The 12722-nt window shown below is 41.8% G+C and overlaps 1 protein-coding gene across 1 annotated transcript in view; it reads left to right on the plus strand.

The window, feature by feature from the left end:
* prmt3 (protein arginine methyltransferase 3) overlaps positions 1–12722 on the plus strand; it is a 50796-nt gene that overhangs the window by 18356 nt on the left and 19718 nt on the right. The window contains exons 11-12 of the mRNA XM_069165651.1: positions 2827–2905; positions 8920–9107. Of these exons, the coding sequence (XP_069021752.1) occupies positions 2827–2905; positions 8920–9107 (267 nt within the window). The remainder of the gene's footprint in view (positions 1–2826; positions 2906–8919; positions 9108–12722) is intronic.

Consider the following 12722-nt stretch of genomic DNA (forward strand, 5'->3'; position numbering starts at 1 on the left):
AGATTTTCATTAGTCTCTTTTTATGGAAATGCACAGCGACTGTATAGTGCCGAGAGTCTCACCACGCCGGGGCTGCCTGACAGACACGGGAGCCGCTTCCTCGCCACCGAGCCCCGTGGACACATTAGATCGATTTGTGGAAATGGTATCAAAAAAAACAAACAACAAAAAAAAGTTGCTAAATCAGTCGGCTTTTTTTTTTTTATTTTAATTTTTTTTTTTTACAGAGATGTAATCTTGTTTTTCTTAACGCAAGTCAATAAAGATAAAGTGAAGAAAAAAAAAAAGTGAAAGTGAGGCAGATAAAGTCTTCCTTGGTGCAGTTTTCTCTCGACAACCTTGTACACCAGGTCGATCGCTCTTTTCTGATTCTCTGGTATTTGATCAAACCACCGCGTCAGCAGCAGATACGTGACGCTACAGAGTGATGTGGAGATTAGGACGACATTTATTTTGTTTCTTTAATCTGAAAATGGTGTGAATCTCATCTGCGTCCAATACGGAGGTGGTTGTGAACCTTTTTAGCCAAGCTCATAATGTGAAACAACAAGAATAATTATTTTCCCAAACACCCAAAGTTGCTGTATGTATGTTTGAAATGTGCAAACATATGAACTAAAAAAATATATATTTTCTTTAATATATATATTTACAGAGTTACCTCCCCTGCCAGAAAACATCAAGGGGTTAAACATCTTGACGCTGCCCAGGAGCATTTTATTTACTTTTTTAATGTAGGGTTATGGTAACATTCGGTTGACACCGGCTGACCTTTTGTCTTGTTGAAGGTCCAACTTCCAAACACCTCTCCTGGTGTACATAAGAGGTGTAATGAAAGCTGGGCACTTTTTCCACCATCCGATCTCGATGGGACTTTAGGGATGACGCGCTCTCGCTGTCGGCGCAGGATAACTTGCAGCACTCACAAGTGACAACGTGTTCATTTACATTGCAGATGTATAAATTCGGGGGATTGTGGCACAAACCTCATCGATGATAAAAGTAAGGTTGTGACTCTGCTTTCAGCCATCTCTCCCTCTCTCTCTCTCTCTCTCTTATATCCTCTTTCCTTCAAGTGAAGCAGCGTCCCGTGAAATTGGGCTCTAAATTACGAGACCGGCGTGCTCTCTGCGAGTTTTTTTTTTGTTTTTTTTTTGCTTTTTAAACGACCCGTCTCTGCCGCTAAGGACGCCGGCCGGCGGGCGGAGATCCGTGGGATCTTGACTTTGGTTTCGGAGAGCCGGTCCGGCGTTGAGTTGATAAACCCCGGAGAATGTTCCCCCTCCTTTTATCACCTTGACGAAGATGAGGGCCGTTACTATCGGCTCTTCATCGCTGTCATCATTATCAGCTTGGGCCTATGTGACAGAGATGGTGACGATGTTGGGAGTCAAGAGTTATAAATCAGAGCTGCCCCCCCCCCCCCCACCCACACACACACACAGTGTTTGCCTTGCTCTCCTCTCCCATCCCCAATAAAAGCTTGTCTTTATTTGAATAATAAGGCTCTTATCTCGCTGAGTTACCTTTTCTGCCGGCTGCTGCATTCCCCTCAATATCCCCTCTTCCTCCTCTCCACTTTGTCTTTAATCATACACTCACACCCCGCCCTCCCCCGTTGGGTTTTTATCTGCTGTCCCAGCCCTCAAGTCTCCTTGTCCCCTCTTTCCCCTCCAACTGAAGAGAAAGTAGAGATATTGGCTCCTAAAATCTAACTCCGGCTTTCTTTCTTTCTTTCTTTCTTTCTTTCTTTCTGTCTGTCTTTCTTTCTGTCTGTCTTTCTTTCTGTCTGTCTTTCCTTCTGTCTGTCTTTCTTTCCTTCTGTCTCTCTTTCTCTCTCTCTTTCTTTCTGTCTCTCTTTCTTTCTTTCTGTCTCTCTTTCTCTCTTTCTTTCTTTCTGTATCTCTTTCTTTCTCTCTCTCTGGGTTGGGTCCAGCTCCGTGGGATCTTATTGATTTCTTGTCATTGCCCTGATAAAGGCCGATCCTTCCTGTGTGTATCATAGTTCCACTATGAACCCAACAGGTCACGAAAAAAGACCAGAAACATAGATTTGCAGTGAAAAATGTGTCTGTGTGCTTTTAATATTTCCTCTTCCCCTCAGTTTTGATAAAAAAAATAAAAAAATAAAAATAAAAAAAAAAAGACATCTGAAAGCAGTGGTGGGTGTTTTCACTCCTGAAGCAGTTCGTCAGCGTTGTCACAGCTTTCAAAAGACCGATATGGGTCATCAAGTTACACGTAACCGATTTCGCTCCACCTCCTCGTCCCAGCTGGAGATATGCCCCCCCCCCTCCATCCGCCCATATGTCAGAACCTGCCCAAACATACTGCCCGCAAATAACATATTGAAGGAGCCGGCGTCGCAGAACGGCGCTTCTCTGATTGGTCGATCTGCCAGCAGGTAGAAAAAAAAAGTCATTCGTCAGCAGTACGAGCCACTCAGGTCGAAGCCAACAAGATGTGGACAGAACTCAATTTCGGCATTAATGGAATAATGCCACGGTTAATGTGCCGTCTGCTGGAGCAGAACACGAGGTCGGCCCAGGGTCAAACCTTTGGAGGCCGGGTGGCAGAACCACGTGGGCTGATTCACAGTCATGGTCGATTCAGATTCCCACCACAGTAATGTTGAATTAAAAAATAATTTTATCGTGTTGCCAACATGCTTTTATTAGTTTAACATTAAAAAAAAAAAAGAAAAAAAAAGAAAGAAATGTAAATACATGAGTGTGAATGACAAACTATGTTTTGTCAGTAAAGCTTTTTTTATTTTTTTTTTTAAACAATATCTTGGGATAGTAATGTGTGTTTCTTTCCTCCCAGGGTTACTTGCTGCTGTTTGAGTCCATGTTGGACTCGGTCCTGTACGCCAGAGACCTCTATTTGGCTGACGGTGGCTCAGGTAGGTCACGCTGTTCTCTCTTTTTAAGTCTTCACTACAAAATTATGGCGGCGCAAAGTAGTTACATCAGAATCTGAGTGTTTGTATTGACCAAAAACAAATTTCAAAATGTAGAATTAAATGCAACAAGGGCCACAAAATACTTCCAAATTATAAAAGAACATAAAACAAGCAAACAAAATAATAAACAACCAACATTAAAGCATCAGCGTTAAAATAATAAAGGATCATAGACCTATGGAAGCATCACTCAGGGATGGTTCAGGGTCAACTGAGCCAGATAACATTTATCAAATGGAAAAGTTTGAAGTCTAATCTTATAAATAGCGAGGATGTCTGCAACCCAAACCTAAAGTGGGAACTGGTTCCACATGAGAGGATCCTGACAGCTGCTTTTGGAAACTCCAGGAACCACAAAGCCTGCACTCTGAGAGCAAAGAACTCTATTAGGATGCTATTCGGAGGAGTATCAGATTAAAATGATGATTTATTTAAGAAATGGCAATTGATTTTTTTTTTTTTTATATATATAGTAATAATAATAATAAAACATGTATTTGTAAATCACCTTTCTTACAAGGAATGCAGCTCAAAGTGTTTTACAGCAAAAAAAAATGACATGGCGTGTTTCACAAAACAAAACAGACATCAAGAAACATAAAAACCTGTGAAAATATCATTTAAAAATATAAAACAAGACCAAATGACACAAAGCTCTTTTGATATGTGGTTAAAGTAAAGGTATAAATACAATTTCAGTCATTATCAAGATCAACACCTAAATAATCATAATAGTCAGAATAAACATACCTTTTAGACTGACATTGCGTAAGAATACTTTAGTAGTTCAAACACATAGACGGTGGTTTTATTTTTGCTTTAAATGCTGTTTTACCTGAACAGTGGTCAAACCTTCCGTGTCCTCCGTCTGCAGGGAGAATGTGTTCACACCTGTCGTCCGCGGTTTTTACGAGACATTCAGGAACCATTGGTTTTAGGTTTTAGTGCGTTTCTCACTGGATTTGTCAAATTGTACACACGAATGCCTTCATCTTGTTTTTCTTCACGGTTCAGCCTTTCTAATCTGGTGTTTTTTTTGAAGGGGGATCAGTTCAACAGTTCACCTGACACACTGCTGGTTTAAGCACCAAGGTGTCTCCTGTGTGGCCGGCCTGAAGGATGGGCAAACAGCGCAACCACATCAGTCGAGTTTTGGGTTTCTGTATTTTCTCTCTTCTCCCCGCTCACTGGAAAAATCGGCAGCGTCGGTTTGAGAAAAGATATTTTTGAACGCGATGTTTGAGTGTAAAAATATGACATCCCGATGTGCACAAAAAGACGATGGCCTGACACGTATGGAAAGACCTTCTTCTTCCTGGGTCATCCCGTCTCCGCTACAGACCAGATTTAATGACTTGTACCAAATGTGACCCAGCTCAGGTTCCACCACGCTGCCTTTAGTGGCTCCTTGGGACACGAGAGAGAGGTCACACACACACACACACACACACACACACACACACACACACAGAGCGACAGTCCGAATGGCAGCACCTACAGAGACAGATGTGTTAGTGAGGCAGGTTGGACAGGCGGTGCTGTGACCTGAGAGAGGCAGAAAAGTTGCAGGTCAGATGACGCCGTATTGTTCGTCATGAGCCTTTAACCCTGACGGTCCCAACGCGGCTCGCTGTCACTGGATAGCCCCCCCACCACCACTTCCTCACACACACACACACACACACCAAGTCAGATGAAAACACTTGAAAATAAAAAAAAATTCAATCAAATCTTGGCAGCACCTCAAGGCCCTAAAATAATGTCTCTATATTTCAGGGTATTTCTAGCGATAAAGATATCCTTGACAAAAGACTGAAAAATATTTCACCTCTTTTTGAGGTCTAATATCTAATTACTAATGGGTTTTTTTGGGGTTTTTTTTAGAGGAACCGCTGGGAAACTAATAAGAAAGGAGCGACTTTAGCGAATGACACCATACGGACTTGAGGAAAGGATTTATTGACTTTGTATTTCATGAGGGAAGTTGAATGGGAGTCGAAGGAGCCGGAGGCTTTTTGAAAACGACCCCCTAGTGGCCCCTCGGTGGTATTGCACTTAATGGCACTTCTGCATTTTCCTCGCTTGCCAGACCTGGACACTATGTCCACTTTTTTTTTTTATATACAGTCTTATGTTTTGGAGCTTGTCTCAAAGTTTCAAATTGAGGTCAGTAGGAGATTCATAATATTGCTAATCTGATTATTATCTGCATTGAAGTCAGTTACCTGTGTTCGTCTTATGAATGAAGACTCTTCCGTGCGCGGGGCGGCATTTTGTGCAAATCTGTCGCAATAGATTCGTCGACCTCTCCCCCCTTAAGTTTGTTTTCAGGTTGTTGTTGTTGTTTTTCTAGTGTGTGTGCCGAGTTGTCGTCCGGCCGCTGCAGCACACTGCTGCTGTATGTGTGTTTAAGCTACATTAGAAGAGAGTTACAGCAGCTCCCTCATTCTCTCCACTACATTAACCTCCCCTTCATCCTTAAATGTGTCCCTGCATGCCTGGCACACGGCACAGTGGCCATGGTGGGGAGGGGAGGTCTGTTTTGGTGCTGTGCCCCCCTCCTCTCCCACACCGTCTTTCCCTCTTTCACAGCCGACCAATAGGGGGGACGGAGAGAGCCAGGAGAAGAGGGTGAGGCTTGGGTGGGTGGGTGGGGGGGGAGGGGGGATGACAAACGGGCTGTGACCAGTGAATCGAGAAGGACGCAGATGTCAAAGCCATGAATCTGGGGACGCCCGTGTACACCCCCCCCCCCCCAACCCCCCTCGCCTGTCCGGCTCTCCGTCTCCATTTCTTCTTCGTCAGTCTCTCAGACAGCCCCCCCCCCCCACCCCCTCCAGATTCCGCCCAATCAGAAGGCCTCCTCTTTCACCTGGCCCTCGTAATTACTCACTCGGTTCGGGAATCGGGAGTAAAAATGAAGCTACTCATCTGCCGTGCAACGTGTGCGCGTGTGTGTGTGTGCGCGTGTGTGTGTGTGTGTGTGTGTGTGTGCGTGCGTGCGTGTGTGTGTGTGCGTGCGTGTGAGTGTGTGTGCGCGCGCGTGTGTTTGTGCGCAGTCATCAGGTGCGCTGACGCTCACGGGGTCACAGGCAGGCTTCGGCTAATAATGAGAGGATCATGAATTTAGAGAGCCGTCGCCATCCATTCACACGTTTTACGTCCCGATGTGTCGGAGCTCACGTGAGACGGAGCAAAAACACACATATCAGAGAAAGCAGATCGAATGTGCACATCTGGACAGGCTTGTAGTTTTAAATGGATAAAAAGTGGCTGTAAAAAAAAAAAAAGTAAAAGTTTGGAATATGTTCAATTTACAACAACAGTCAGAGGAAGGTTTGTTTTCCTTTGTCCCTCGCGTTCCCCCTTTTTCTTCCTCATATTAAGTACCTTATAAAGTTTGTTTTGAATATCGCTATATAGATAGTTTCATTTGGTTTTTATGGAAGAAAAAGTATCAAAGCACTCGTAGAGACTTTTTAAACCAGTCATAACCAGTTTCCCTGTTACACGTACGATCTTTTAAACATTTGACCAAAGTATGGACAACTATAACTAAAATATACGGATGGAAGATTAAAGGGAAAAACAAGTGATCACCTTTTTCCTACGATGAAACATTCCCGATCTGATGAGCAGTTAACGCCCCTCATGACTGCATCCTAAACTGTAGTTGAAGCCCGAGGCCTCCGTGTCGGCTAATGTTGCTTCACAGCGGGAATACCAACGGCCTCCAGCGTCCCGGCTCCCGACTTAATCACCAAGCGTATTAACCGTACGGAGGAATTTATTCAGATGTGAAAACACGATGACAAGACATTAAGGCTCATGTTTAATGCTCATTTCGAGATATGGATAATTCCTTCAATGGATGGTGTTATGTAATCTGAGCAGCGCAGTAATCGCCGGTTGGAAAGAAGAAGAAAAAAAAAAAGGTTGGAAAAATGAAACTATGAACACAGTTCCCCACTGACGGAGTAACATCTTCCATCTTTGAGGAAAATCGTTTTTCGGGAGGCTGCAGGTTCAGCCAGCGGTGGGGGGGGGGGAGGAGGGGGAGGAGGGGTGTTACAAGCTTAGATGACCAAAAATAAACTTTAGTACATTTCAGAGAGAAATATTAGTACTCCACTATACATTTAGTTGGCAACTTAAGTCGCTTTTAAGATGAAGATTTGTCCCAATAACTTTCATAACAGGCGGTTTAAAAAAAAAAAAAATGTCCAACGCATTGTTAAAGTTTAAAACCAGTGGTTTCCAACCTTTTCGCCTTCTGACTTCCCACAACGAACAGCGTGCACTTAAGCTCGTACTTTTAGATTCGTCCGAGTGGTTAACGGCGCCACCAAATACGCATGTTACCCGCTACACTGGTTTCATTTCAATAAATGTTCAAACGATTCAACATCTCGCCAAAAATCAAAGATCGGAGAAAAAAAAAAAAAAAAAAATCCCAAAACGGAAAACAGATTTGCGGTTTTTTTTTTCTTCTTTCCTCTCCCAGGAATTATCTGACAACCCCTCAGATGTCGCCGATGTCCCTGTTTATGAAACTGTATATAAAGTAGTTCGAACTCGCGCCACCTCCAGCAGCTACACGCTGATCCTACTTCATTAATAATCTAACAAATGTTATATATAATAATTAATTAGTCTGAGGGATGAAACTAGTCCTGAAGTGTTAATACACACTTTTGTACTTTCACTTAATTAAGGTTTTCCATGCGGGACTTTTACTTAAATGGGAGTATTTTTTTCTATAGTGCAACGTGAACTAGGTCTTGACACCGAGAATCGGGCCTCGACTTCACTGATGCTCTTGCACTTGAAATTGAGAATGGGAGTAAATCTCTACGGCTTAACTTCTAAAATTTCATGGAAAACGTTCTCTGAGGAGCGAAGTACTCGTAAGTCAGTGAATCACAGAATTAAAATGGGACGTTCGTCGGTGCGCCTACGTGGTTTTGCCTAGCGGTCCACACATTAGCCGTTTAATGTACCGAGTATAAAGTAAGAAAGTCCCGAGTATGAAAGTAGGACAAAGTGGTCATCAGGCCACGTACATGTGATGGATACCGTCATTACAGCGGCTTCAGGAAATGGATGCAAAACTCCACACCCACAAGACGTCGAGGTGTCTCTGATTAAATCTGTCGAATGGTTTTGTAGGCCGTTAAATTTGTTGATATTAAGGACGTCTCATCACCGAGAGTAGATGTTTATGGGAGCAGAATTCCCCTCCCTTTTCGCTTTAGTTATGATTAATGATCTTTTTGTTGGAGTAAAATAAATCCCTGAAGGGGACACACTCGTTGCTGTTTGGGCGGTTCTGCAGTAGTTCAGTACGCTGAAACTGGATTTTGCGAGGCGGTGACCTTCACACCGGCGGACAGCGAAACAAATATTTGGTGCTCTCGTTTCTTTTTGTTTGAATAGTGGCGTCGTTTGGAAATTTGAGCAACAATTCGGTTCAATTTGAGTGCACTGTCAACTGGACTTGTGTCATAGACTGTTTAAGATGCTTTTTTTGGTTGTTGTTTTTTTTTTTGTTCCTTTTCTGATGTGACGTGATGGTTTACCTTTCGGGTGGAATCAGCCAATCGGGAAGGTAAAAGAGAATTTAGTCGGTAAGCAAAGCTAATTCATCACTCTGTTACGAAGTGAAACACGACTTTCTATGCTCAAACTGGTCTATTTACTAGTTTTTCATACATGTATGAGGTGCCATCAAATAGTTTCTAGACTGTGCCCACAATAACCCTTCAAAAAGCAGTTCCCCGGTGCAGCGATAGACGGCTCCCGGTGTTCCTGCCACACTTATAACGCTCTCTGGAACTCCCAGTTTCTAACCGCGTCGGGCTTCATCTGCAATTCAAGTTAAAAACAAAAAAAAAATGTCCACGGTGTCAAAACAGCAACCTTTTCACCTTCAAACTTCTCTCGTTTCTCCACAGTGTACCCAGACCTCTGCAACATCAGCCTGGCAGCTGTGGGAGACGCACAGAAGCACCAAGACCACATTGCATTCTGGGATGACGTGTACGGCTTCAACATGGCGTGCATGAAGAAGGCCGTGGTCCCCGAGGCCGTGGTGGAAGTGGTGAACGCGGACTCGCTCATCTCTGAACCAACGGTCATACAGGTAAACATTCAGCCGAGAGAGCAACTCGTCTCTATAATTTTATGTATTTCTAGGTTGTTCCGGCTGGACGTACCACGGATTCTTAAAAGTGGAAGATGTGAATATGCTTCGCAGTAAAATATTTTTACCCAGGGAGCCAGATTTGTAGTTCAGATGTGTTTTTATATTTTCAATGCGATAGAATTAAAGAAAAAATAAATATAAATTGCAGAACTTAATACTGAAAGCCAGGTTAAAGTTTTATGAACGGGCAAACCGATCGACGAAAACAAATTCTTTTGATTTTTGACTTTTAATCCCAAACACGTTAAGAGTGCACGGACTCAATATCAAGTCGGTCCGACAAAATCTGTAGGAGGAGTTCGTTAAAGTACAACGTGTGAATCGCCAGAAATGGCGACTAAATTCAAAGTGCATGAGTCTCCGCATGCACATTGGTCACATGGCATGCAAACCACCGCTACCAATAAATCCTCAAGCTGCAGGAGAAAATGTAGCATGTCTTTTCTTTTTTTTTTTTCTTTTTTTATGTAAACAGCTTAAGGTGTTGTTTTAAAGGTAAAAGCTGAAATTATTTCATTAAAGGGTGATTTATTTATTTTTTACTTTCCAAAATGCACCGAATTTTGCACAGCACCTGTTGATTATAGATGACCTCTAAATAACATTGGTTGATAAACTAAAGATGAGAAACGAGTATCAAAAGTTTCCCTCCAAATTAAACAAGCACTCCGGGTGTCAATGACACCGACTACCTGATATCTGATAACCGAACAGCTGTATCGGACGGTGTGTGTGTGTGTGTGTGTGTGTGTGTGTGTGTGTGTGTATTCAGCTGAAACACACACACACACACACACACTACCACAGGAGAAATGGAGTTCCCAAGCTGTTCAAACATCGACAGAGAATGAGAGCTGGATGTAGCTGTAGAGCGAGAGATAGGGCGCTGAAGTGTGTGTGTGTGTGCGTGTGTGTGTGTGTGTGTGTGTGTGTGTGGGGTGATGCTGCTGTAGTGCTGGGTGATTGATCGGTCTAATCCTTGTTTAAGTTCCTCTTAAGGAAACTTCATTACTCCCCCACCACCCACCACACGGATAGAGTGGTTTTCACTGACGGGAGAACACACACACACACACACACACACACACACACATTACTCAGAGATAAAACACACCCACGCACATATCTAAGAACACACACACACACCTTTTTCTGAATATTTCTACGTAGGAGAAAAAACTCCTTCCCTCTTGACTCGCGTAAGGTCGTGCGTTTCTTTGCCGGTCGGCCCGTTTGCTGAGCAGCGCGTCCTTCACCACGTCGGAGGACGTGATGAATGAAGGCAGAACTTGATGTAATGGAATTTGAATCCTCTAATCGATAGTTTCTCCCCTCCAGTGACAAATAGACAGCCCCTCTGCCCAAATTACAAGGACTCTCATCTATCGCCTCCCCGTTGATACGATCCAATAACATTCCATTAAGGCTGGCTGCTATTCCGTAAAATTGAGAGCCCTTTCATGGAATTAGAAATTCCTGTTAAACAGATGAGGGTTTTTTTTTGTTTTTTTTCCCCTCTGTGAGAACAGATAGGAATGTTTGACTTGAGGAATGTTTGACTCGCTTCCATTGTAAGCTGCTTTAAGTGTAATGTGCGGTCGTGATTTGAACAGTTTTGAAAGTCGTTCTGTTCTGAATCGACACAATCTGCAAACCTCTTATTTTACGTATGTATTGTATCAGTGTGCTTTAAAAAAAAAAAATCTCTTTCTGAAATCACTCCCTATTAAATATACTGTATGGTGGACTAAATTTACTGTCTATTGTATTTGAATGTCCAAATAATTAAATGTATCCACTATATATTTTTTTTTTTTTAAAATCCCCCAATGGACAAAAGCAGTAAGACACTATGTTTTACTAAAAACAAGTTGTTGTTTTTCTGTTCCATTTCTTGTCTTGTCTCTTCCTGTTACTTTTGCCGTTTGTAGTAAAGTCAAAGCCTCGATCGGTCACCCGTAAATATTACAACTAACGTGATTAATTTAGCTCATCAACTTATGTAAGTAGAGCTTTGATGTCAATTGCAGTAAATGATTGTCGAATTTATGATGAGGAAAGTCTCATTTATCTCAAACGTGTGGCAGCACGATGCTGTGCGTGATGTTATAAAACTGGTCTGATAGCGACTAAAATAAATGCACCAAGTCACCACGGGCAGCACGTGTCCGTTTACTTTATTAGCATTATACATTCACACTTCCTGTGCAGAAAAGAAGTTAGAAGACAAAATAACGGCGTCAGCAGCACAGTTATCGCTTAACTAGCATTGAAACATTCACTGTTTTCTGAGATTTGTAACCAAGCAAATATTGACTGAGAGTTTTCTGCAGGTTTTGCTTTATTGCAGCTGTTTGGGATGTCGTAGAAAATACCAGTATTAAATCGTTTATATCGGACACACAGCAAATTGGTGCTTTGCAGAGGCATAGAAATGCATTTCAAAATAAGATACTAAGAAGAAATTAAAGTTGCATTTAACACAATATAACCAGGCCGTTCAAAGTGCTTTATAGTACAAGACATTAAAATTGAGGTTATATATTCAAAGCTTTAGCAAACAATGTTTTAATTGCTGATTTTGATGAGCTGACAGTTTTAAGTGACCTCAGGTATTCAGGAAGTTTCATAAAAAACTAAAAGCTGCTTCATCTTGCTCGGTTTTGAACGCCGAGTCAGCTTGTCCCAGATGACGTGAGGCATCTGGATGCTTCGTTACGTACAAATACACCAGAGATATAATATCTCTGATCTTGCTGTCTGCAGCTGATTTATTGCTGATGATTTCCAAATGACTGTTGAATTAGTTACCGGTGGGATAGAAGTTGTGTATTCAACTTTCTTTTTGCTTTTACTTTTTTTCTCAGAGTAATTGCTTTGCTTTACTTCCTATGAGGACTTAATATTGATCTTTTTCTGTTGATACTTAATCTCACATTGTAATCAATTAGACAACAGGTCTATATTTTTATTCAGTTTCTCCGTTACTGCACTGACTAGTTTTTACAGCTCTTCATCTCATAATCGTTTTTAGATTCATCACAAAATAAATGTCTCATTGTTTTTCAATTTCTACAATTGCTCCCTGTAAAAAATTCACAGGCAATCCAACATTTATTTGAAGTGTGTTTAACTCACACAATGTAGGTTCGGACGTTCAAAATGCATCCTGTTTAGCATGTTTAGATTTTAACTTGAGAATTTATTTTTTATTATACTTCTATTCACTTCACCAGATGTTTTTTTTCTCTCCGCTAAATGACTCAGAATGATGCTGTTACCAAATTTAACCCATTTAACTGACACACATTTTTACTTACTGTATTTAATTACGTTTTTTAAGGGATTTCTTGGAATTATTTTTGACATTGAAGGTGTTCTCACTGTAGACTTCAACCTGCATGATCCTCTAACCACTTGTGTGTTTTGTGCTGTTATGTTCTCTATTTTAAGCAGTGTAATCATAACAGATACGAACCAATGGCCAGAACACAGAACATAAAACCTAAGTTGTAATAAACCGCAGTTTCCTGTAGAGAAAGCTTTGCTGTA

This window comes from Embiotoca jacksoni, unplaced genomic scaffold (genome assembly GCF_022577435.1).
Source record: "Embiotoca jacksoni isolate LCO1_2020_lvr unplaced genomic scaffold, fEmbJac1.0.p SCAF_35, whole genome shotgun sequence".
NCBI classification, from domain to species: Eukaryota; Metazoa; Chordata; class Actinopteri; family Embiotocidae; genus Embiotoca; species Embiotoca jacksoni.